Here is a 26,345-nt window from a genome sequence, read left to right as displayed (position 1 = left end):
TCATACGTGCTCTGGTAACATCTATATTTATATAATTATTCTTTTGAGACGTGGTTCTCACTATGTCCAGGCTAGCCTCAAACTCAAGATCCTCCTACCTCAGTGAGGGATGGCATTATAAGTGTATACCAACAAATCTGGCTACAATTTGTCTTTAGGGACAAACTCTTCTATCAATTTCCCTTTTCACTCTTTCCACTGAAGTAAGAAAGGCCCTGTGTTTTCCTCACATGGAGTCTTTATGAATAACTCCTTCCCCCAAAGCTTACTGTTCCGTAATTCACCTTTCTGCTTACCTGTTGCTCCTCTGGCACTGGTCTGAAATGGGTTTGTAGAAGATGCCACAGCAGGACCACCAGCAGCAACAAATGGATTTGTGGAAGGTGTAGCTTTAAAAAATTATAAAATATACTATAAAATCCAAAATGTATTTAGCATTCAAACTTTGTTTACTGTATTTATGAAGACAAAAAAAATTGAAGCTTTTGATAACAAATCATTGCTTCAACTATCTTTTAGTACCCCAAAGAAAATGCTGTACAATATATAATTAGATTCTCTATAAAAAGCTTCACACACACACACACACACACACACACACCCGAAAACATACCCCCAAATGGAGCAGGCACACTTGAAGAAGCAGGTTGTGTCTGTGCAGAAACGCCCACTGGCACTGTTCCAAAAACACTGCTGAAAACAAATATTGAAAGAGTTAATTTTTTTTTAATTTTTTTTAAAAAACAAGGCAATCTAGTTAGTTACAGGATAACCATAAAATGTGGAAATAAATACCATTAACCACATCACACATCATTACAGTTTTCAAATTATAAATTTCAAGATGTTACATTCTGAAAAATTACTGAGACTGCAATAACAAATTGTTTATTGTAAATGCTGTCTCTGTCAACCTATCACACAGAAATTAACGCTGAGAATTGAAAAAAAATATTCCTCAGACTGGGTTTGATCCTCAGCTTCACAAAGAAACAAAAAAAGGAATTCCTCAGATTAAAAAGAAAGTACACCTATTACATGATAGCATAAATATTTTATTACTATAGTAACTATTTTCACACAAAAGGAACTTAATGAGAAGTGTAACACTGTTTTATATTTTTGCAAATTCCTTTAGTGGCTGACTTAATAGAAGATCAATATACTGTGATTTGTTTTGATTGAAGTATATGAAGAACACGTCAATTTACATAAACACACAGATGAACAAAAAATGAGCATTTCAATAGTCTTTTCAGATAACTGGATATTTTCTTTGTTATCATAATTTTTTTATATCATATCAAAAATAATGATAGATTCCTAAAGATTAGGTGAAATTAAAAATCCTATCCATGAACTTTTTGAACCCATTAAGGTAATGTTCGCAAATTTATCCTGTATTTTTAATGAATCTTTTCCTGACTTTATGCCATATGTAAGTCATTTGGAAAATATTTGTTGACTGAATTATGATCATCCAAATGCTAATATATGTCTTTATATAAAATTTAAAAATCACATCCATTAATATTGCCAGCCTTCCTATCAGAAAAGTACCGGGAAGCTGTCAAACACTCATGTTTCCCAAAGTTCTAATGTTTGCTTTCATTACATTTTCTTTAAAGTGACAGGCTTACTTAAGTCTCTTTTTGTGAACAAATACCCAAATCTGAATAGCCAGTTAGTATATCAGAAAAATAAAAACTAGCATCCAAAATACATGACTGACTCATCCATCCTACAATTCAAACAACTGCACAAGTAATTTCTTTCAAGACAAGCACATGCTTTACTATGCACCAAAACTACTTGCTGTATACCTTACCTCAACACACAGAAAATTAAGAAGATATATTTAAAGGTAAAGATTTAATAGTTTAAAAATGCTACTTCTTCACCAAGCATATTCCTAAGAAAACTGACGACGAATATTCATAAGGAAAAGCCAGGAGTGGGTGTATGCCTATAATTCTAGTTACTGGAGAGGCTGAAGGAGCATGAGTTTGAGGACAACCTGGACAACATAGTAAGACCCCCATCTCAAAAAAAAAGAAACAACAAAAAAACCTGTAAGTAAAGCCATGTGTGGTGTTGAGAAACATTAAGTAGTACTAAACTGAGACAGTCTGGTACCACTATCTTAATTTGTGTTAATGTGTCAACAAGGTTTACTTGCCATTGTTTCTGCACCAGCGATACAAATGGCAACTAGTGAAAAGGCAAGTAATATATCATAAGATAGTATCAATAAACTGTTTGCTATGTACAACTCAAGTTTATGCTTCCTGACTTAATGGCTACTTTGTTACAATCCATTATTACTATCTAGTGTAGACAATATTAATGAAGCAAAAAAAAAAAAAAAAAGAACCTAAATTTTATTCAATTTACTTAGTTTTTCAGATCTGGCAAATATCAGATCTGGCAAATAGAAAATTTATTAGCAAAAATACAGTAACTAGTATTATAATCTTATCATTTCTCTCTGGAAAAGACGCCAAAGGGAAATAAAATATAGGACAATGTAAGAAACAGATTTGTGTGGGATGTCTTCCATTCCTATAAAGATGTGTAGAGATAAACAAAAAATCCTGTACAGGTAAATCTACTTATGGGTCTTCTCTGTAACTCAAACAGAGTTAAGTCCATTGTTTTGCAGAGCATGGAATGCACATCTGTAATCCCAGCACTCAGGAGGTACAAGCACAAGGATCTCAAATTCAATGCCTAATGCCTTTAAAATGTGCTAGACTTCCTGCTGCAAGAATCCCTTTAAATCAGTTATGTTTGTTTATCAATACCTGTATGACACTGAAGAGACACAGAACTGATACTGGGTTTTGGTACAAACAGTTCTAAAAACTACTACAACATGGTACTTTCACTGTTTAGACTTCATGATTAAGAACTGTACCCTAAAAGCACGTAATTTGACTGCTAAATGAGTTATCTACTGAGTACAATCTGTACATAACTGTTCATTTAGAGATGTGTACATACTCTTGGAATTACATTTTAGAAGTCAAGGATGAAAACAAACAAAACTCATTAAATGAAGAATAAAATAATGTCAATTACTCAAAGATTATAATTTAACCAAATCAAAATGAATTTCCTCAGATTTTAAAACTCTGCAATTATTTTTAAGCTACATCTCCCAAACAGCCATTCTTAAAACTATACATTATTCAGAGCTGGGGAAAAAAGAAAAGGCAAAACACAAGGCAAGTACCTGCTGGCGTTACTTGTGGAAGCATAGGCGTTACTGCAGGTGGCTGCAGAACTGAAAACGCTGTCTAGTTCTGCCAGGGCCGCATACTTGTCTGAAGACGCACTTGACTGACTGGGAACGGAAACCACAGAGCCAACAGGAGCTTTACCTGTGGTCCCAAAACCACTCCCTTGATCACCTCCTGGGAACAAACAACAACAAACTTATACCAAAACTCTACGTTGTACTCTTATCAACCACATTTGCCATGAAACACAGGTAAACTTAAAACTGACTTGGAGCTAAAACATTAAATGGACAAGATTCTGGACTCTTATTCCAATAAATGTGTCTAGACTATAAATAAAAAAGGAACTCTCAAAGAAATTCAAAACAGATGGATCTCCTTCAAGTGAACACACAAATTTCTAAATTAGCGCACCTAATATGAACAACCTGTCACATTCTCAGGGTTTTCCATGTGAAAAACCAACAGATAGTTTTAATTGGAAACATTTATTAAGCACGTACAGAGTGTTAGGCACTGATCTAAAGCCTTATATGCAATAATATATAGGGTACAACTCCATGAATTCAGTGCCATTCTCATTCTCATTTTGGAAATGAAAAAAAAATAAGCCAGAGAACACAATGCATTTTTAAAGGCAAAATATTGGTCTTTCAGCCAAGACTTGGCATAAAAATATATTAGAAAATTAATGGGTAAAAAATGTCAAAATATTAATAGAAAATAATTCATAGTAAGAGTATTATAGAAACAAAATAACCCTCTAGTCAGTTCTGGTAATGGAATTTATTGGCCTTTTATGGCCACAGAGTGGTAAAGCATGCTTTCTAAGACAAAATAAAAATTTTCTCCATCATTTTCTGTCTTTAGTTGTATAGCTGATATTTCAGGTCCAAAACTAAATTTTTTATTGTATACGAAATTTCTATACAACTGAGAAAGCATAACATCCTCATACTTTTAATATACACAACTTAGAGCATTAATACACAAATCTGCATTTGTTTCATTTAACACGATACCTTGCCCAGCACTGAAGATATTGTCTAAATTAGCAAGTGCTGCATATTTGTCTGCTGTCTGTAAACCAGCTTTGCTTGTTGAAACTTTACTAACAGCTGAAGCTGTCTGATGACTCTGGGAAGTATTGAAGGTTCCAAAATCAGCACTGGAGGATTTGGGGAAGTTATCAAAATGAGCAAAATTAGCATTTACTGATCCAGCACTTCCACCTGTAACAGAATAAACAGAACATTTGAAATTTCTAGACTTTTCCTACTACCCTTTGGTGTATTATTTGATCATTTCTTCCTAAATTATCCTATAAGCATTGTAGGACATTCCTGTAATCATGTATATGACCTCTTAATCATATACAGTCTTATAATCAATGGTTACTAAATCACGTGACTTTTTAATTTGTGAAACTGTATTTTCAAAGGCTCTAGCAACATGTAAGACAATAGGTGGAAGTGAAGACTACAAATTATAGTGAGAGTAACTCCATGCTATCTCATTAAAATTCAGTTACTTCCAGCTATGTATTATATTTTACTAAGTTTCTTTCAATAAACTCTAAAAACTAGAAGCAAAATATCATATTTGGACGATTCAAGTTTTTAAAGTTCCATTGAGATGTGATTTTTAAAAATCCCAAGGGTAGGGATTACAATGTTTTAGATGTACTATTTTGATCAAAAATTTCTTCAAAGATGGTCCTAGAGCTTTGGATTTATTTCACTTGAAAAGCCATTAGTTAATGCTATGCAGTAATTTAATGTGCATTTAACACAATGATGTTCACAGTAAAATCAAGTCCTATCATTAGAATCCAAGGCATAATTACAGAATATTGTAGCAATTTTTGACTTCATAAAGCACAATTCACCTAATGGTCACTACAGTCATCCTGCTAAGTCTTTAAAGTATGTTCTATGTTCTAGAGATTTTCCTAATGTACTTACAAAAGCCTAAAACCAGTGTACTTTATCCTATAATTTTAATACTGTACTTTTGGGATATTAGTTCATGACTTCTAAACCATCCTCTCAGCAATCATTTTATAGATAGATAGATAGATAGATAGATAGATAATAGCAAAAGTATATAGAGGTATTTTTAACCAGAATGGATAAACTCTTATGCAAAAGCACACTTTCAGAAATCAGGTCTTAGACATTCTACAACAAATATATACTGACAAAAAAACCTTTTTTTTTTTTTTTCCAGGAATTAAAACTCTGGTTGTTTCAATTACAACTAAGAACATGGGGCATGGTGGCACATGCCTGGAATCTGAGCTACTCAGGAGGACTGTCAGTTCAAGATCAGCCTGGGCAAGAAAGACCCCACCTCAAGAGTACATTTAAAAAAAGCAATTAAAACTAAGAACTATGATTCTATTTAAAAGATAGTGATCTGCTACAATTAGTTAATAAAATATATACTAAACTTTGAAAGTCTGTTTGAAAAATTTTAAGCTATCAAAACAATCAACTTTTACTAAATACTATTGTGTTATTTAACTCCAAGTTTGGTGATAGAGTAGAGTAAAATGTAAATCTATGAAGGATTATCATTAAAAATGATTAACAATCTATAATTTAAAATATCCATAAAATACAGCACAAAATATATAAATTAATAAGATTCCTACTTGACAACAGAACTTACTGTGGGTAGCCTGGAGAGGAAAAGCTGAAGTAAATTCACCAAAACTGCAGCTAGATGAAAGCATTCTAAATGCTGCACAGCCAGAAATTATGTAAATGATGAAAGTTAAAGAAAAACAAAAAAAGAAAATTGAAAGAAAAGACTTTAAGACAATACACACAGAGTTAAAAGTTGAAAGAAAAGCAATCAGCCAAAGATCTAAATATGGGTTCAATGAGTTCCTGAAACGTTCAGTTTATGAGAAAGTACTCAACGTTTAATAAAGACCAATTCCTGCACAAAAATTATTTCTATATTTGATTATTAATAATCTACTTAATATTAATAGTTTGAATTTACATTAATAGTCTGAATTTTTCTCAAGTTTATTGCTCTTAAAATTATTTCCATTTTTAGTTCTATGGAAGCAGTCAGCTAGCTTCCCTTATTCAGAGATCTACTGTCAGCCTAAATCAATGTGTTCCTTGAACCTAAAAAACTTTTAATCCTTTAGGCATAGGAAATTTAAGAAAGATTCATGTGCAGGAAAAGGCAAATGGATATTGCCAATTAGACAACGTAGCAAAGATTTCAGAAAAACAAATGAACACAGAAAAAAAGATTTCAGGTTTCCCCAGAGCTTTGTAAGATAGGAGTACTTTAAAATCAGATAATTAAAGAATTTAATTTTTCAAAATTACACCTACAGAGTTTGTTTTTTAAAGTAAACATTTAAACGTAATGCTGGAGAAGTTCTACCTGTAGTTTGGGGATGAAAAGGAGAGTGACTTGCTGTGGGGAAACCTCCAAAATTACTCGAACCACTAGACTGTCCAAATGCATCAAAGTTTGCGAAATCTGCATTTGCAGAATTCTGAGCTGTAAATGGTAAGGAACAACATATGTTAATGAATATGAAAACACATGACAAATGAATTTAAGAATTTTATGAGAGGTGTCAATGTATTACAAATCAATTTAAAGAGAAGTCATCTAAAAATCAGATTTTAGCATTTAAACCAATAATGAGTGTCTTTACTAAAGAGTATCCAAACACTTCTGTGAAATGATACATATGTTCACAGTACCCTTTGCATAGCTCCAGGTCTATACCCTATAAAAGCATCTCTATTAACAAAGCAAAGTGAACTCAGAGCACTCTCAGCAAACAAAGATACAGGATACAGTCTGGAAAATTCACTGATTTAAAATGGTGATCAGGTATATCAATCTAAACAGAACTCTAAATACCTAATGCAATGATACCAAACTGGTTTAATCACATTAATAAAATGTTCTTTTGAGTTTCTTTAAAGTTTACAAGTATGTCAAACATGGGCACACAAAAATGAAAAAAATGAATGTATAAGGACATGATCACCAAATAAACTAAAGATATTCACATTTTACTAGAATGCCTAACAATCTGAACTCAAAACAATGAAAGCCAATAGAAATTATAATTTCACTCATATTCAGTAAAAAAAGGCCAAGATGTATTTCTCAAATGACCTTCAACCCAACAGCAAAATACCAGACCTATCCTCAATTTTAAATATGTAAATAAATAAAATAATTTATAAGGTGTTTTTTAAAAGACCATAATAGATGCTGGACAAGAATTCTACAAGAGGATATGAAGCAAATAGGAAATGGTTGGTATGTGGGAGCAAGGATGCTCAGTGGAAAGAATGAAAAACATGTCCAAAGGATGGGGAAATGTTAAATGCTGGGAAGCCATTTTTAAAAATCCTTTTCAGGTAATTCCACTTTTAGGAAGTTGATTTGCAAGGAAGAAATAACCTTGCATATGAATATAGCTGTATCTAAAAACTAAGGCAGTGTGTTTTTTTTAAAAAGTGAAAACACTAAAAATGCAAATGACCACCAATAAGGGATTACTCAAATTGATTATGGAACATTATGATGGATGCAATATAATGCAGCCTTTAAAAGCTATGCAAAAAATAATTCGATCCTATGCAAAAATGTTTCATCAAGGAAGGTAAGACAAGTTCATAAATTCCAGACAGCAAATTCATCTGCCAATTTTGTTCAACTAAATATGGTATTATGTGCAAAAGAAAATATGCATTTCAGTTAACTCTAAGTAGTAGGATTTTAGATCCGTATCATTTCTTCCTTTTTGTTTGCCTGAATTTGCATAGATTTTGCAATGAATATGCACTGTAGTTGTAAACAAATCAAAAAAAAGCTTCTAAACAAACAAATCTTCCACTAACAAAGCAAAATATTAAAATAATATTCAAGGAAGAAAACCAGGAAAGTTTAGAGCATTTTATGCAATTACTATTTTGTATATATTTGAACAGTAGGAAAGAAAATGTACCTAAAGTAGACCCCCTTTTAATAGGTACTATTTGTAACTGCCTTTTCTGTATTCTGAAATATAGGCTGCTACCTTGAATATATCACTGTTCATATACTGTTCTTGATAATCTTTTAAAAACACCTTTTCCCCCCTCTCTCAAACACTACACAAAAGTGCCAAAACTAAAAGGCTGCTTGTGGCTATTTAATAAGTCTTTATGCTCTGGATACCTTGAAATCTTTCATTACAACAAAAATTCCATTTCTTTACAGAAAATTTACTTTCTAGAAAATAAAAACAATGGAATACTAAAAGTGATCAATTAAAAACTAATTTCTTTTAGAAAGTCTTTGAAGAAACATCTATAGAAGATTAAACAAAAAGTATACAAGTTAAAACAGTTACCATTTAGTATTGTTGAGAACACTAGCAAGCAAGTGCAGTTTACTGAAAAGGAAATCTAGATTAAGAATCAGAAAATTCCATCCTAACATAGATAACAATAACCTTGGACATGCCCTTTGATTGCCCTTTGACATGGCCTTCTCAGTTTTCTCAGTACCAAAATGGGAGGATTCAATAGCCTCTACTTGCAAATCCACCACTATAATTCTATAATGTCCAAGAAAACAAAAATATGCTCTTTAAAGGTTTTTAAATACTAGGCTGAAAATGAAATTTTACTCCAAGATAAAATAATTACTAAGCAAAAGTATGTAACACATAGATTATAATTATAAGCTAAATGTATAGGAAGTTCTCAAATTTAGAGTGGGTTATATTCCAAAAGGTAAATTGCTATGTTTTTGACCAATTTAGTTGTACATTTGAGAACAATGAATCAGTTCAAGCAAACCATTTTTATTAAAAACGGTTTTGATTTTGTAAAAATCACATTTATATTTTCCCAGTGTTTTCCAAACAGCCCTCCAAACACATTAATCAAATACCTACTCAATAGGGCAAGGCAAAGTGCCACAGTACTTGCATCAGTTTTTATTTCTAGGTACTGAAGTTATTATTTTCAAATGGCTTTAAGTGCTGAGGAATCTAACTTTGAAAAATGTAACTCTAGAAATTAGACACCAATAAACACAGTAATACAAAAATTACTATTGGACCTTCAAGCAAACTCTGCACAGAGAAACCCCATCTAAACGGAAAGTGATAAAATGGCAAAGATGTTTCTTAAATAATCTAATTTCAAGAAGTATAAAGGGATCAATTAAGTTTTGAATTTAAGGCACTGAGTTAATGAGCCTGAGTCTGGCTGACAGTTCTTCAATGAGAAACAGACGCTCATGAGAAAGGAACATAAACAGAGAGGCAACAGGATATAAATTGGAAGCGCACAGCAAATTCATTTGACATATACACTTTGTTTCATTCATAAAGTATTAAACACTTTTCACCAATTCTGGGTAAAGAGGACATTTCAGATTAAAAAATAAAACAGTAAAATTTATCATCCTAAAAAAAATCCACATACCTAATAAAACAAAGCCCATCTTTTCAGTGGCAGTAGGAGTTCAGAACATTCCCTTTAGAAGGGGTGCCACAGACTTCGGTATCAATTATATTACTCATTTGTGTTACCTGGGTTACAAGGCAGTTGGGTTTAAGATTCCCTAGTATAATGTTTGATAAAAATGATAGTACACAATCCACAGGCCTTGTGAAATAATGTTTATCACCCCCTAAAGTAAGTATTTATGCTTATAACTTCATGTGTATTTCTACAGATGGCCTTTTATTAACACAATAATGACCCCACCCAGCAACATAGCCAGAATGCTCATAGGAAGAGTAAAATTTCTAGCTTTTAAGCCACTAAAGTATCTGCAAAGAATAAGTTTCCAAACAAAACAATCCAAAGCAGACTGGCATATCTGAGTAATTATCATCATTTGATATTAAAGGTTCCATCTGTCACATGAAAATTTTTCACCTAATATTAAAAAAAAAAAAGTATTTCAGAGTGAGAACCCAGCAATCAATGACTTATCTGTGAACTACATATGGAAAAATAAAGATTCACAATGCATGGGAAGGCATTCCAATTAAAACACAACATTGGTTTACACCTAAAAATTACTCCAAGGAAAACATCAAAAGATAGAATCAACTGCACTCGAAGGGAGATAGTAGTTTCTTCTTACACAGGCAGGTATTTTATTCTTTTAGGACCAAACTAAAAGTCAAATGAAGCAAAACAACAAAGTTACTTGAGTAGTCATCTGTACATAAGTAAGAACTTTAAATCAAAGGACTCCTCATGGGCACCCTACCCAAATCTACACAGCTATTCAACTATTTCCGCACACTCATGTACCCTACTATTTCTACCATAAATGGAAAGACACGGAATAGTTAAAATCTACCAACCTGGTAAAAATAGATTTCTTTCTCCTTTTTAATTTTTCACATTCTACAACTAAGCTACAGCAACCTGGGCTGGTGGAGTGACTCAAGTGGTAGAGTACTTGTCTAGCAAGTGTGAGGCCCTGAGGTCAAACCCCATTATTACCACAAAAAAAATAAAAATAAAGCGGGGGGGCAATGTTTTTTGCAAAGAGCATTCTAAGGGAGTCACTGAAGTATGAACAGTATTCTGTGAAGTTGTAGTTGGTTTCTCTTAACCATTTTCTGGCTAAGAGACAACAATGAAAAGTACAACATTAACCCCTGATCTGTGAATACTGACAAACGACATTTAAAGATGGAAACCAATTTACAGAAGAGTTTGATAGTTAGTAACTTACCAGCAATTTCAAATTATGTTTGAAAATGGAGATAAAACCAGAATATACAATAAATTACAGAGCTTTCACTCTGTCAATCGATTCTTCTACCAACTCTTTACTGGTATTCAAATCCAAGAAGTGAGACGAGAGAGCAAGCTGGGATCCTTGCAGGGTCAGAGTACAAGCTGAAGTGAAAGTCTACCCAGAAGTGAAGGGACAAGGGGCTCTCTTCAGGTTTGGGGGTTCAGCAGTTCAGCTAATGTAGGAGAAGGGAAACCTACCACAACAACAATTGAAGCTTAATGTCTTATTCTTTCAGTGTAATCTCTCCTGAAAAAGGCATCTACCATCCTAGGATCCCTTTTAAAAGCAAACATACAAAAATCACACCATAGTTTCTCTCTGAAAGCATACCTCCTTCAAATGTTTTTATTAATATTTTAAATGAAAATTTCCTTTAATGATTGCTAGAAAGTTATGTGGCTACAGTAGCTTTTCTACAATTTCAAACCCCAAAAGTACATTTTGTGATGTGTACATATGAGATAAACCATTATTATTCAACAATGAGTCCAGTCATCAAATTAAAAAGAAAACAAAAAAAAGGAAAACCATCAGAATCTCAAAGGTAAATTAAAGTACAGCAAAATAAGTTCTAAAACACAAGTAAGAAATCGGTTCTACCAGCAGGCTTCTGCTGTGTTTATAAAATTATGAAATGCACGTTTTAGAAAGATACAGTTTTGAATTTTTCTTATCTATAATTAAAGCTATGGAAATAGGCCTTAGCCAATACTTTATATGAAAATAATATAAAGCAAAGTGCCAACTTACCAAATAAAACTACAAAATGACTAAATCTACTCCTAAATTAGTGTTCTACATTTGGTTTGATACATGTTCAGTCACTTACAAATTGAGATGGGCCCACTTTTTATGATCTATACATCAACACATACTGGTATCCAAAACAGATTCCACATTCATTTTGAATATGTCTTTCGTAGGCAGCCAATATGAATAATTAATGATAAATTCAAAATTATCATCATTTTGAATAATGGACCCACACATTAACCAGTTAACACTCTAAAAAGACAGACAGTTCAAAATTATCTCTCTTAAGCCCTAAATAATAAATGCCCTTGCAACCCTCCCTCCAACACAGAGAATCTGTAACTCTCCTAGCAACCCAACACATGTACACGTACACACACACACACCTATAACTGATCAGGTCTCTAGATCTAACCACTAGTTGCAAACAATATAGAGGAGAGAGGAACTTGAAAGGGTGCCACTGTGGTGCAATCAACAGACTACTACAAAAATCTATAGGACAATATAACCTACACTCCTTAACAAATTACAGAGGAAAAGAAAAAAAAAAGAAGAACCTACAGATTGAGACCTAAGAGATGTATCTCTCAATTGCAAAGTATGCATCTTATTTGAAACCTGATTTCAATAGACTGTGTGCATGTATGTGCACACAGGTGTATGTACATGTCTGTATATAGTGAGAGTGTGTATATACATGCACACAATATATACACTCTGTGTACAGACAAATTTGTACTGGAATGGTAACTGGAATACTGACTGATGAATTATTACTATTATTTAGAGCATGGTAATACTACTGTGATGTTTAAAAAGTCTTATTTTAATGACAAAATATTTAATGGTAAACTAATATCTAAAAATCTGTGTTAAAAAGTGGAAAAATAAATGAAATATGATTGGCCATGAGTGATTAGAACATAAGGGCTACATTACGCACTTATTTTTAAATATTTGTGATTTTCCATTAAAATTTTAAAAAGGTATATACCCACACACACATTTTAATGTATTCCCCTATTCTTCCATGGAAAGAGGTCAGACCTCCTGTGACATACAATCTCTACTGGTAATAAAAAGCATCACACTTACATGGCTACATATTAGACCTCAACATTTAACAATGATCAAATACCTTCATGGAACATACTTATTGGCACCTAAATTTAACACAGAATCTATGTTTCTTTATGCTTTATATACATCCTGGGTAAAAGCTACTGAAAAAAGACACATACCTGCATGACTGTTGAAATGTGCAAAATTAGCAAAATTGGCTGTAGCTGTTGATTGAGAAGCTGGAGCAGCAAAGATGTCTGAGCCAAGATCACTCAAAAGGTCAAACTGCTTCTTTTCCTGCTGCTGCCCTTGAGAGCGACCTACAACTGGAGACTAAAAACCACATACTAACTATGAAGATTTTCCAGTCAAATGTGCTGAATTTTTATGTATCACTATCTCCAATTCATAAAGCTTTCTTTATATTTATAAGAAGAGTTATAGTATACTAACTTAACTCCTGTCTTTCTTTTTTTTTTTCCCCACTTAGGCCTTTTGTGAAAATAGAACAGTTTATCCAGAAGCCCTAGAATGCACGATATCAAGGGTAGGATTTAATCCCCAGTACTATGCTTCAGAACCATTCTTCATGTAGAAAAGAGGTTGCAATGCCACACAGTAACAGTTCTGTGACTGCCTCAGCAACTATAATAAAATATAGAAGTAGAAACATTAGGTACTAACTTATAAAAAGGCTTCAGTCTGTTCAGTTTTTTAGAATAAGGTGCAAAGCCACATGCATTTTAGTGATAAACATGCTATACATCAGACATGTGGAAAATTCCCACTGTTTCCTGTTAAAGCACATCACAGAGGCCATATTGCTCTAACTCTGACAGTCACCACAGATTCATGTTTCACTAACTGTATGCTACATGACAGACAGCTGCAGCAACATTTCTTATGCACCTTTACAAAGCTTCAGAAAAGCCAAAGTGATCACATAAAGAACAAAAATATACTTTCTTACCACCCACCCAACAATCTTTCCATGTATTTTATAAAACGTTAGGACATAATTCTACTGGCATTCAAGGTAGGCTACTATCAAAGAATTCTCACATCCTCCATACTCAATTTTCCTTAAGTACAAAGTCCTACAAAGACTTAAGACTACTCACCTGACTAGGTGTGCCCTTATTTAAGTGCAGTGCTGGTGCAGAATCTCCTAAAAGAGATTTCAGTGGTTTGACCTCAGGTGTGCTGCTTGTGCTACTGGCAGAGGACCCTGAAATAGATGCATGAACTGATGCCACCACTTTGGCTTGTTCTGGTGGGACATACCTAAAACATGTGAACATTAGAATAGGTCATTAATTAAGAAAAATAAAGAGAATTTTCTACTAATAATGATAAACCCAATTCTAATTTTGTACAAAACTGCTTCACACTAATCTTATTTTAATACCCTATCTCTAAGAATTGGTAGTTTAAGACCACACTTAATTCAAATTACTCAGAGAAAGCAATAAAGATTAAAATGAAAATACCTTAAGATCATAAACATTTGACGACAGATAGCTGAGAAGGTAAGGAAACATTACAGTCAACAGCCTAAAATGCAAAGGCCTATCGTAAATCACAAAAAATAAGATCAACAACTTCATTGTTAAGTAGACAAAGGAAGCAATTTACAAAAGACATAGATGTGAAAACTTATAACCTAATAAAAATGCAAATTAAGGTATTATTCACCTTTGATCTGTATGAACTTTATAAATTCTCAGTTGCTATCTACTGAAATTATATAAATAGGTATGGTCTGTACTCCAAAAGTACCACTTTCAGAAACTTATTCTTAAGAATTATTTGAGTATGTGTACAAAAACACATGTATGTTACCACAGCAATCTTTATAATTTTTTAAAAACTTGGAAACAAACCAAATATCCACTATGAGAAAAATACTTAAAGGGATTATGTTAAAATATGTATAATACTATATAGCTACCATCTTGCTTTCATATGTAAAGATGCCCATAAGCTTTCCTAGGTGTTCAGATTTTACCCCCTTCACAAAAACAGGATTTCTTGGGAGGAGGGGAGTGAAGAAAGGAATGAGAGGCACTAAGGATATAATGCTGAAATGTCAAATGTTAATTTCCAGGGTGGGATTATCTGACAGATTTGCACTCTATAATTTTGGGTATATTTATAACCTCTTCCCATTCCCCATTATGGAACTGGTGGGAGAAATACGAAAAGATTTCAGAGACAAAATTTAAATCCCAGCTTCATCACTCAATGACTGTCAAACTTTGGGCAAATTATTTAAACTCGTGCATCCATTTATTTCATCGATAAAATATAGAGATGCTATGGAATTTAAATAAATTAACATTTGTAGAGCACTTCGACTGGTTCCCAGAATATAACTACGTGGAATGTTAGCTACTATCAAGCCATATAGTAATCACAAGCAATACAACTGCTATATTCCCCCAGTAAGTGGGGAAGACATGAGATGCCAAGAATGAAACAGTAAGATATACTGTCCCATAATATGGCATTCCACTAAAGACACAGATTTGGGAGTGTAGCCAACTCTGATCAAAGTAAAAAGATAAAAACTGATAATAGCTTAAGGCTCAAAAGACTTGTCCCACTTAATGTCAAGAAGCTAATGATGCATAAGATAAAAAGTGATTCTGAAAACTAGTCAAAAGAACAATTTCAAGTATTTTTGGATAACATCATCACCACTGTTGTGCTGTTTCCCATAGTTAAGTGTTCTCAGGGAGACTGCATTTAGATAGTGTGCATACCATGGCAACCACTATTTCATCATTCTCTAGTTACATGTTACAGGTGGTGTACAGAACAGGAGTTAAAGATGTATAGGTTCTGGACCTTGAGAATGATATTCATCTCTCTTCACCTAACATTTCAAGTCTATTTGTACTACTCATTATTGCTACCTTGTTTCTCAGTAAAGAAAATAATACAAATTATCATTATTATAAACTTTCAGTTATTTGGATTACAGTTTGAATGAGTAATTTACTACTGCTATAAATGTAGGAGTGGGGAATCTATGGTTTTAATTCTAGCAACATTATTTGAATTTTTTTCTTATTATTTGTTTTTATTTTCCCTTTTCATAACCAGAGCTAACCTATCTAAAATCCCCACTAAGTCCTAACCAAACTGACTTTCTGAGTTAGTCAAAGACTATTGGAAAAAAAACCAAAAAATTATGTTAGGGATATACAAGAACAGTTTTATCTATAGTTTGGAAGGTGTAGTAAATTAAAACATAAAATGATAGAAGGATGATGATACCTTTTAAAAGAGTCACTCACACCACTATTTTTCCTATCAATATTTTCTTCTTTCTTCAACACGAATTGTACTGTTATTTTTTATCTGAATTCACATCCAGTGTATTTATTTAGTAAAGGTGAATACAGCCCTGGTTAATCTAGCCTTGCAAAGAGTAGTCTATTTTAGACAGCAATAAGAATACAAACTCCAGGTAGTTCTAGTTACTAGGGAGGAAGACATTGCGGAAGATCACTATGAGGCTCTAAGAAAAAGTTAGTATCCCAAGACTCCTTCTCAACCAGAAAAGTGCGGTGTGGTGATGCAAACCTGTCATCAGCTATACAGGAAGTATAAATCGGGGGATTATGGTCCAGGCCAGCCCAGGCATAAATAGGAAGCCCTAGAGCAAAAACTGAAGGGGTGTGGCTAAAGTGGTCGAGCACCTGCCTGGCCCTGAGTTCAAACCCCAGGACTGCCAAAAAAAAAAAAAAAAGACTACAAACTTCAACAAAGCATAAGACTCAAAAGCTAATAATAAATGAAAGCAAAGACCTCTTCCCCAGGCTGGTGGAGTGGCTCAAGTGGTAGAGTGCCTGACTAGCAAGCGTCAGGCTGAGTTTAAATGCCAGTACTGTCAAAAAAAATTAAAAGGATTTAAAACAAAACAAAAACCCTCTTCCCCAAGAGCTCCCTCAGAACTCAAACTGTCTCTGAATGAATCATTCCTAGGGTTAAAAGACTGTTCCTCAGGGAAGCAAATGGCAGTTTACTTCCCCTTTATCTATTCCCTCTACTCCTTGACTCTCGCTCCCATCTTCTTAACTTCTAAGAAGGAAATACACACTTGTTCAAAACTGTTAAAAGAAGCAACCAAAGGAGTTTATAGTTATTAAGTCTTAGAAAACTATACTTCAATTGTACTGTAAAGCTAAAACGGAGAGGCCCTGAGTAGATGAACAATAACCTGATGGGTATAGTCCACCAAGTTTTGCTTTAAAGGACATACCGGCTTTATGTGCAATATTCTAGATTTTTTTTTTGCTGTGGAAACTTGGGGAGAGGGGAGGATAACTTGGGATGAAGCCCAGGACCTTGCATATCCTAGGCAAGCACTCTATCATTGAACTACAACCCCAGTTTCTTTCCTTTTCTTTTTTTCTTGTGACAGAGTCTCACTAAACTGCCCAGGCTGGCTTCTCTGATTCTTCTGCCTAAACTTCCCAAGTGGCAGGAATTACAAATTGTTCTACCATACTCACAATTATTCTTTAAAAATTAACACCTGATAGATTTAGTTAGGAGAGTATGAATGCTCTTTTCTTAGCCAGATGGTAAACTGAAAATTCTTAGATGGAAAGTAAAGGATATTTTGAGCAAAGACTTATTGCAAGATGCAAATAAAGTAGACAGCTTACTGCATCAGAGTTTTAGTATAATGCCTAGTATATAAGAGATACTGTTCAATAAATAATTGCTAAAGGAATAAAGACTTTGAGAAAGGAGGCTTTATAGAGCAAACAGTGTCTACAGAAAGAAAAAGGAAGGATTAGAAGGAAAGATCCTTAACTTTCAAAAAAGGGTAGGGAACTGACTGGAGGTATGACTCAACCAGTAAAGGTCCTACTTTGCAAGCAAAAACCACCAAGTTCAAACCCAGTCCATACTCCCATCCCCCCACCCCCGCCCCCAAAATAAGGGTAAGACAACTGGTATTATAATGACAATGCTGCTGTTAGGCATAGAAGACTTAACATAAAGTAGAAGTAAAGGTTTTTAGAAACCCTATCTAATAAAAAGCCAAAGGATAACGAGAATGTACCTGCATACCAACCTATTTAATTCTTTCCTTCTTGCCTGCCTCCCTGGCTTCCTTCCTTCATCAGGTCAGATTAATTTTACCCATAGTCAATGTAATTTTGGGATGCTTGACCCTAAATACAAACTATTTACTCACCATCTTTTCTTTTCATATTTTTCTTGTAGAAACTCTTTCACTTTTTGTGGATCCCTGAAGTCTGGAATTGCTGAAGATCTATCATCAAATAATCCTAGCCAAATTTGTTTACAGACCTTCGGAATTTAAAAAAAAAAAAAAGTGTTAAATTCAACAACTTCTTTTAATGAATTTTTAAGCAGAAAATTTTAGTTCTTTCAGAAAGCTAACCTGAATAATTTCAATAATACTGCATTTAATAAGGATATTTAGAATTCAGGGATTAATGTTGTAGTATGCAATAAACTTTTAACAACAGAATTATAAAAAGATTACTGCAAAGGGAAATAGTGTCCAGGATTTGAGGCAATCTGTATTTTTTGGTCTTGACATGACCATCAACTGTAAACCATCAGCACAGTCAAGTAACCTATATAAACCTCGGTTCCCTTACCCATACAACAGAAATTTGATAAGAAATAATTTTGTAGGCCCTTTAAATAAGCTGGACATCAAACAAAAGGAACAAACACTACAATCACAAACAAGTTGTTATGAAAGTGTAAAAATAACAGCACAAGGCAGAACAACTTTGACTTTATCATTGCGTCAGATGCTTTTTTTGTCCATTAACTAAAAAATTAGAATCTTGAGACTTTAATTTTGAAGAATCAAGAGAAATTACATGATAGAGAACTAAAATAGGATACAAACAGCAAAAAAAAAAAAAACATAATGAAAAAAATACCTGATAAAGTGGGTTTCATCAACATTTAAAACTCTCTTCAAAAAATTGAAAAACAAAAGGCAAAAGGGTCAATAAAAAGTATTTGTGAAATGTGTAAGAACTTGAATGAATATAGAAAATGTAAAGAACTCCTACAACTGAATTATAAAAAAGACTGACAACTCAATAAAGAGGAGGAAAAAAGACCTGAAGTGTCACTTCAGCAGAAGATTTACATGTGGCAACTAAATAGCTCAACATCAGAAGTCATGTAGAATGCAAATTAAAATGACACTGAGACCCTATGACAAACATCCACAGCATACATACCCTTACTTCTAGAAAAGCTAAAAGAGTGACTGTATTGTGTTGGTAAGAATGTGGAACAAATGGAGCTCTCCAAAATGCAAAATGGTGCAACACCTTTGGATATTTACTAGCTATTTACTCAGGAAAAATGAATGCCAATATCCACACTCAGACTTGTACACAAATATTCCTAACAGCTTTATTGATAACAACTCCAAATCAGAAATAACCCATGAAGATCACAGATGTGCATAAGCAGGTGAATGGTTAAATTGTGGAATAACCAAAGTAGGATATTATTCAGCAATTAAAAGAAAGGTATTAATACAAAAAAAGATGAGTAAACTTCAAGATGACTGTACTGACTGAGAGAAGTCAGACCAGAAAAAAGTACATATCGTATGATTCTGTTCATTTAAAATTTTAAAGAAAATATAAACTTATTTATAAGTGGATTCATGAGACAAGGCATCAGGACTTCTTGGCGATAATGAGAACATGTATGGTCTTATTAATACAGTGGTGGCTTCAATGTATACATAGGACAAAATTCATCAAATTGTATGTTTTAAATATGCAGATTACTATAATCAATTGTTTTTCAATAAAGCTCTAAAATAAGCTCATAAACTTCCACAATTGTATTACATTAAAGAATAACCAAATGACACTATGAAAAGAACATAGTATCTAGTTTCAAAAAACTGACAAAGAATTGAGAAATCAGTAAAGGAAAGGAAACACTTAACTGGGCAAGGGTGAAAAAAAAGGAAGGATAAGAAAAAGGACTTAATGTTCTCTCCCATCACATCCCCAAGCATGTTTCAAAACAAAGTTTCTTGTGGTTCCTCCTGTTCTGGGCTCATAGCAGATACTAAAATGTCAGTTAAAACATGTTACCGTATGTGAAGCCTCGGCTAAGGAACAATCTCATATAAAAGCATTTCAGTGGCAAAGCCTAAGAAGTCCAGACACCCAGGAATGGAAATACAACTTACTGCCAGAAATAATATAAATCCTGAAGAGACTCAGCTTCTCCAAACATTTTTTTAGCCATTAAAAAAGAATTAAATAGGGACTGGGAGCATGGCTCTGACTCCAATGGTAGAGGTAAGCATGGCATGATTTAGGCAAGCATAGGCCCTGGGTTCAATGCCTAGGTAACGGTGGGGGGTGGAGTGGGGGAGAGGAGAACTACATCGATAGTTCCAATACTCAGGAGGCAGATGGCAAGTCTGAAGTCAGCCTGGGTGACTTGCAAGACCCTGTGCCAAAAAAAAAAAAAACTGCATGGGAATCTCAGAAACCTAACTAATGATTCCCCCAAAATATGAATTCTCCATTTTTATATTTACATTCATAACGGGGAGACTTTAAGTTTTTAATTTTGGAACATCCCAAACTGGATACTTTTTTTTCCCCCCCTTCTTTTGGCAGTACTAGTATCCCACAGTTGCTAGGATGTGGTTCTACTGCCTTAAGCCAAGCTTCCAGACCTTTTTGCTCTGGTTCTTTTGAAGTAGAGTCTCACTTTTTGCAGCGGCCAGCTTGGAATGAAATTCCCGTTTATGCTTTTGACAGAAGCTGCGATGACAGGTGTGTACCACCATGTCTAACTTTTTCCTGTTGAGATTGTATCTTGGGAACTTTATTTTCCCAAAACAGCTGGCCTTGAACAAACCTCCCAATCTCTACCTCCAGAGTAACTAGGACTTCTGGCATGAGCCAAGGGCACCAGGCTGTCAGGACACTTTTTGAAGTTAAGTCTTTGCATTCCAAAATCTCTACTCACTATCACACATAATTTTTAAACTAAAAACAATAAATGAATAATAAGCATACAACTATAATGAAGGAAATGGGCTAAGGACATATTGATGCTTTTACTGGTAATACAAAGTAAAGATAAGAATGCCTGATGGCAAACTGTAAAAACATTTGACGTTAGCCACCTATAGGATTTATTCAAAATTCTAAACTAATTAGTAATGGATCTGCTCCTACTCTCCACCAGACCAAACTGCTAAGAGAAAGTCATTAAAACTAATTGCTTACAGATTTGCTGATAGGCGATAAGGCTCTTTCCTCTCTATTTTGGTACAATAAAATGCCATCACCTGAAAAAGATCTTTGACTTGTGACCATGAATAGTTAAGGTGAAAGTAGTCAGAAGAATGTACTTGAATATAGCCTCATTTCAATGTTTAGATATAAAGAGGAACAGTGTTAGCTTTTCTCAAGTAGAACAGAACAAGGGGGTAGCTACAACAGCAGGCCAGAGACTTTAAGCTAGATTGAGAAAAACGAAGACAAAGAGGTTTAGCAAAAGTCATTACAGCAAATGAGTATGAGTAGAAAAGAGGGAATCATGGCAGGAAGTGTTTACAGAGCAGGATACTTGAAATTGCAATCTGAGTGTTGACAGAATTCTTGATAAATAAAAGGGTCTAAAATGGGGGAACGAGAGTTGTGGCTCAAGGGGTAAGCACCTGCATAGCAAGTATGGAGTAATGAGTTTAAATCCCAGTAGTGCCAAGGAAAAGGGAAGATTAAAATGGAATGAAGGATCATTGGAATGAAGGTCAAGGACTTGGGAGGCCACATGTATGATCCATGTGGATACTGGGATTGTCAAGAAATGACCAGTGGGAAAAATACATTATGTAAGCTGCTAAAATCTAAAATAAATGAGAGGAACTGACTAGGATAACTGTAACAGAAAGACACAGTAAATCACATCTATTTAAATAAGGAATATGGGGCCAGGGGCAGAAAAGTACTAAGGAACAATAATAACAAAAGTTATCACTTGCTGAACTAAACAGAACTTTCTCAAAAGAAGAAACTCAAATGTTATAGTGTGATGAGTTAAGGCTAAGCAAAAACTGAGAAGAGGAGATCTCTCCAGGAACACAGGACTATGGATCTCCCTTCAATCCCACTGCAGACAGAAACAAAATGGTCTTAATGGATCAATCTCCTTCTTCTGAAACTTTCATAACACTTTTTAATCCCCACAGGAAACTCATTACAAACTGCTATACATTTGAATCACTGAGTTTATGCCTTATTCACTATTTCTGAATTCTCTGCAATGCTTAAGACAGTAAATTTTGCCATATTAAATGTTTGATAAACAAGGTCATAATGCTGAAAAACAAATCTTATGGAGGAATTAAAAATAAAATGATATCACCCTGCAGAATAAATTCATGAAGTTGTCAGAGTAATTTTTTTCTTTATTCTAGTATTAATCCATTTTAGAATTACAATCATAATAGCCACTGGAAGAATTTAAACTATCTTTAAAGCATATTTTATCAGTCAGGGTTACATTAGGAAACAGATGGCACAATTTAGGTAACATGAGGAAAAGTTTAATCAAGAGACTGCTACAAATCACAGGTAGGCAGTAAGGAAATCATAAGTAAGAGTGTAATATCCCAGGGTTAGTAACAGCTGGGCTTAGTATCCATTGGCAGTAAAAGAGGGAAAAGAGGAAGAAATCATCAGAGCCTTAAAATAAAGAAGGCTGCCTTATAAGAACTGAGAGCTTCAATGGAAAGATGCAGCCAGGCTACAGAAATCTCACAAGAAGAAGTCAAGAAAGTAAATATCCTAACCCCACCTCTTTTATCGGTTGACAATGATCCCCATCAGCAGAATCCAACTGGCAGCCATGGGACAAGGGAGTCCATTTGCATGTATAGGCAGGCCAGCTACCTAGAGCAAGGTAAGGCATAGCACTAGAACAGCAGGTGAAAGCTATGCAGCACAACATCCAAATCATGATAATATACACAGAGCAAGCAATTTAACAAATTCAACTATGAACAACAAAAACAGAAAACATGCATACTCACTCCCAATTACATGTACAAAAAAGAAAAGATAAGAAACAGTGGAACATTAAGCTTGAGAAAAAAGGTAAGTAAGGGTAGAGATTATTACTGCTTTATAATCTTCTCAGATTGCACATTCACCTTTACTCAGAAAAACCTTATTTGTATTAAAAAGGGGGGAAAAAGAATAAATAATGCAACCTGACTCAAATACAACTTCTAGACAGACAAGATGTAGAAAAGAGGACAAAAGGTGTTCTGGAATTAGAGAAGCTTTTTTTTTTTTTTTAAAATGAAGCTCATCTATATACACCTAACTAGAATTCAGACTTTCTTTTTTTGTCCTTTCTCTCCTTAGCAGAGATAGAAAAGTACTGCCTCCTTCTGCAGGTAAGATATAATCACATTTAATAATATAGTTCATAAACTACAGGAACAAATAAGAGGAAAATTAAAGAATCATAAAAAATTGTGGTACTGGGGTTTAAACTCAGGGCCTAGTGCATTTGTTTTTAATTTAACCACAAACTACCTTATAATGACTTTCTTAACATAATCATAAAATTCTTAATCATGCTCAATTAGGCCCAACAGAATCTGACCCGATTAACTCTGCAATAGCCATTCTGCCTCAGGAAGTCTTCCCTGACTACCCAATCCAAAAGGGCAACGTTTTCCACACCAAATCCCAGATACAGATAATGTACAGCAGGTTATTAATGTTAGTGCCCTTTAGCTCAATTTTAAAATGCAAACTTCATAAGGCAGGAAGGTCTTCTCTAATTCACTGCTATGTGTTTGCTTAGTACTTAAAGCTCTTAATATCTGGTGCATGAATGAAAACAATTTCCTTAATAACCCTAAAATGTATGTGCAGTAGAAATTATCTTTTTTCTTTTGTTCCACCTAAAATCTACAGGATGACGTAGAACATTCAGTTTCCAAACTTATTTAAAGAAGAAATAATAAATTCACTGATCCAAATTCTCTCATCATATATAGGCCAGAGGTCAGCAAATTACACTCTGTGGGCTAAATTTGGCCTAAGGCCTATGTTTGTAGATTTTTATTAAAATATAAAAACAAAATGTTTACCTATTATCGGACTACTTTAGGTTAACATCAGTATCAAGAAGTTTCAACAAAGACCTTATGGACAATACAGCTAAAATGTTTACTATCTGATGCCTCACAGGAAAAGTTTGGTGATTTCTGACATAGGGACAAACACGGAGTTAAAATGATACCATCCCAGCATCCAAGAATACTAATGATTTAAATAGAATAATTTTTTTAAAAACCTGTTTTAGAGTATTTAGGCATTATAATGCACACAAGAAATAACAGGAATAGGCCACAAAAATGAAAGAAACCTCTCCCCTGGAGGAAAAGTAGGCATCTGCTATTGCTTTAAGGCACCCCTTGAAAACAGCCTTACCCCTAGCAACACCATGAAGGACTGTTAAAATTCTTGAAGACACGCACAAAGCTTAAAAACATGAGACGGCTTCTCACAACCACAGCAACTAAAAGCAGGGTTAAATTCCTGAAGAGGAACCACAAAACTTCATACAAACTGTGCCTAAATCTCTGGCTCCCTCTTCACCTGGGCCATGTTCAATTAAAAACTAAAAAAACTGAGCAGTTTCAGCTGGCACCGTACATGTGAGAAGAGAGTTTGTGAAATAAACCAAATGTATACCTTTTGAAGAAACAAAATAGGAGACTGTTTTCATAATATGAGAAGAGACAAAGATTTCTCGAGAGTACCAAGAAAGCATTAACTCTACTTGAGAAAATAAGAAAGCCAGAGGCTGGGAGAACACATTTACTGAGGATAAAAATTTCTGATACCTCCACGGAATACAATCATTAAAAGGAAAAGCAATAAGCACCCACATGCAAAATTCTCCAAAGAAGTGTCACACAAAAAAGAATCATTTCTCTGTGAAATTTTTCATCATTTGATTTTTATGAATATAAATAAAAATTTTAAAAGTGCCTCTGAGCACTTTTAAATAGAATAGGAAGGAGTATCACAGAACTTACTGGAATGATACCTATGTGCTATATCCTTATAGGACCTTTGAGATGCTAAACAGGAATTATCAAAATTTATCCAGGTCCTGGTCCTGGCAACCTGTCAATTGAATTTCCTGCTAACTAAATTTCCCTTGTCACCTCCTGGGTTTGGGATAAGGTTGACTCAAATAAAGACCCTACTGGGGTTTCCTAGGTCTCTGTGAGATGGCAGACCCTGACTGCCATCCTCTACCATCCTCTTTCTAGCTTTAAGCAGCCAATAAGCAGTCGTAGCCCTTTTCCCTAAGGGCCATTAGGGTTACTTCTTCACAGCGGGAATAAGACAGAACGAAAGGCCCCTGAAACCTCTATTATGACCTCCCTGTAACTTTATAGGTAGAAGTCCATGGATTCTCTGCTGAATTCTATCAGACCTTTAAAGAACTGATACCAACCCTCCTTAAACTGTTCCATGAAATAGAAAGGGAAGGAAAACTGCCAAACACATTTTATGAAGCCAGTATTACACTTATCCCAAAACCAGGCAAAGACACCTCCAAAAAGGAGAACTATAGGCCAATCTCCTTAATGAACATCGATGCAAAAATCCTCAACAAAATAATGGCAAACCGAATTCAACAACACATCAAAAAGATTATTCACCACAACCACGCAGGCTTCATTCCAGGGATGCAGGGGAGGTTCAACATATGAAAATCAATAAACATAATAAACCACATTAACAGAAGCAAAGACAAAAACCACTTGATCATCTCAACAGATGCAGAAAAAGCCTCTGATAAGATCCAACACCATTTCATGACAAAAGCTCTAAGAAAACTAGGAATAGAAGGAAAGTACCTCAACATTATAAAAGCTATATATGACAAACCTACAGCCAGCATTATACTTCACAGAGAAAACTGAAACCATTCCCTCTAAAATCAAGAACCAGACAAGGATGCCCACTATCTCCACTCCTATTCAACATAGTACTGGAATTCCTAGCCAGAGCAATTAGGCAAGAAGAAGGAATAAAAGGAATACAAATAGGTAAAGAAACTATCAAAATATCCTTATTTGCAGATGACATGATCCTATACCTTAAAGACCCAAAAAACTCTACTCAGAAGCTTCTAGATATCATCAATAGCTACAGCAAGGTAGCAGGATATAAAATCAACATAGAAAACTCATTAGCATTTCTATACACTAACAATGAGCAAACTGAAAAAGAATGTATGAAAACAATTCCATTTACAATAGCCTCAAAAAAAAAATCAAATACCTAGGTGTAAACCTAACAAAAGATGTGAATGACCTCTACAAGGAAAACTATAAACTTCTGAAGAAAGAGACTGAAGAAAACTATAGAA

The 26,345-nt window shown here is 34.2% G+C and overlaps 1 protein-coding gene across 7 annotated transcripts in view; it reads right to left on the bottom strand.

Annotated features, from left to right (window-relative positions):
• Nucleotides 1-26,345, bottom strand: part of Agfg1 (ArfGAP with FG repeats 1) — a 69,709-nt gene that overhangs the window by 16,497 nt on the left and 26,867 nt on the right. For 4 of the 7 annotated variants that reach the window (XM_074071894.1, XM_020179938.2, XM_020179940.2 and 1 more), the window contains exons 3-10: nucleotides 18,091-18,206; nucleotides 13,994-14,156; nucleotides 13,052-13,205; nucleotides 6,654-6,773; nucleotides 4,265-4,474; nucleotides 3,236-3,416; nucleotides 614-693; nucleotides 297-389 (exon numbers count right to left, since the gene is read on the bottom strand). In XM_074071894.1, the coding sequence (XP_073927995.1) occupies nucleotides 297-389; nucleotides 614-693; nucleotides 3,236-3,416; nucleotides 4,265-4,474; nucleotides 6,654-6,773; nucleotides 13,052-13,205; nucleotides 13,994-14,156; nucleotides 18,091-18,206 (1,117 nt within the window). The remainder of the gene's footprint in view (nucleotides 1-296; nucleotides 390-613; nucleotides 694-3,235; nucleotides 3,417-4,264; nucleotides 4,475-6,653; nucleotides 6,774-13,051; nucleotides 13,206-13,993; nucleotides 14,157-18,090; nucleotides 18,207-26,345) is intronic. The other 3 variants (XM_074071895.1, XM_074071896.1, XM_074071893.1) reach the window with 2 other exon arrangements.

The sequence above is a fragment of the Castor canadensis genome, chromosome 4 (genome assembly GCF_047511655.1).
Source record: "Castor canadensis chromosome 4, mCasCan1.hap1v2, whole genome shotgun sequence".
Taxonomy (NCBI): domain Eukaryota; kingdom Metazoa; phylum Chordata; class Mammalia; order Rodentia; family Castoridae; genus Castor; species Castor canadensis.
The sequence above is the reverse complement of the archived record's forward strand: the minus strand, read 5'-3'. Positions and strand labels throughout refer to the sequence as shown.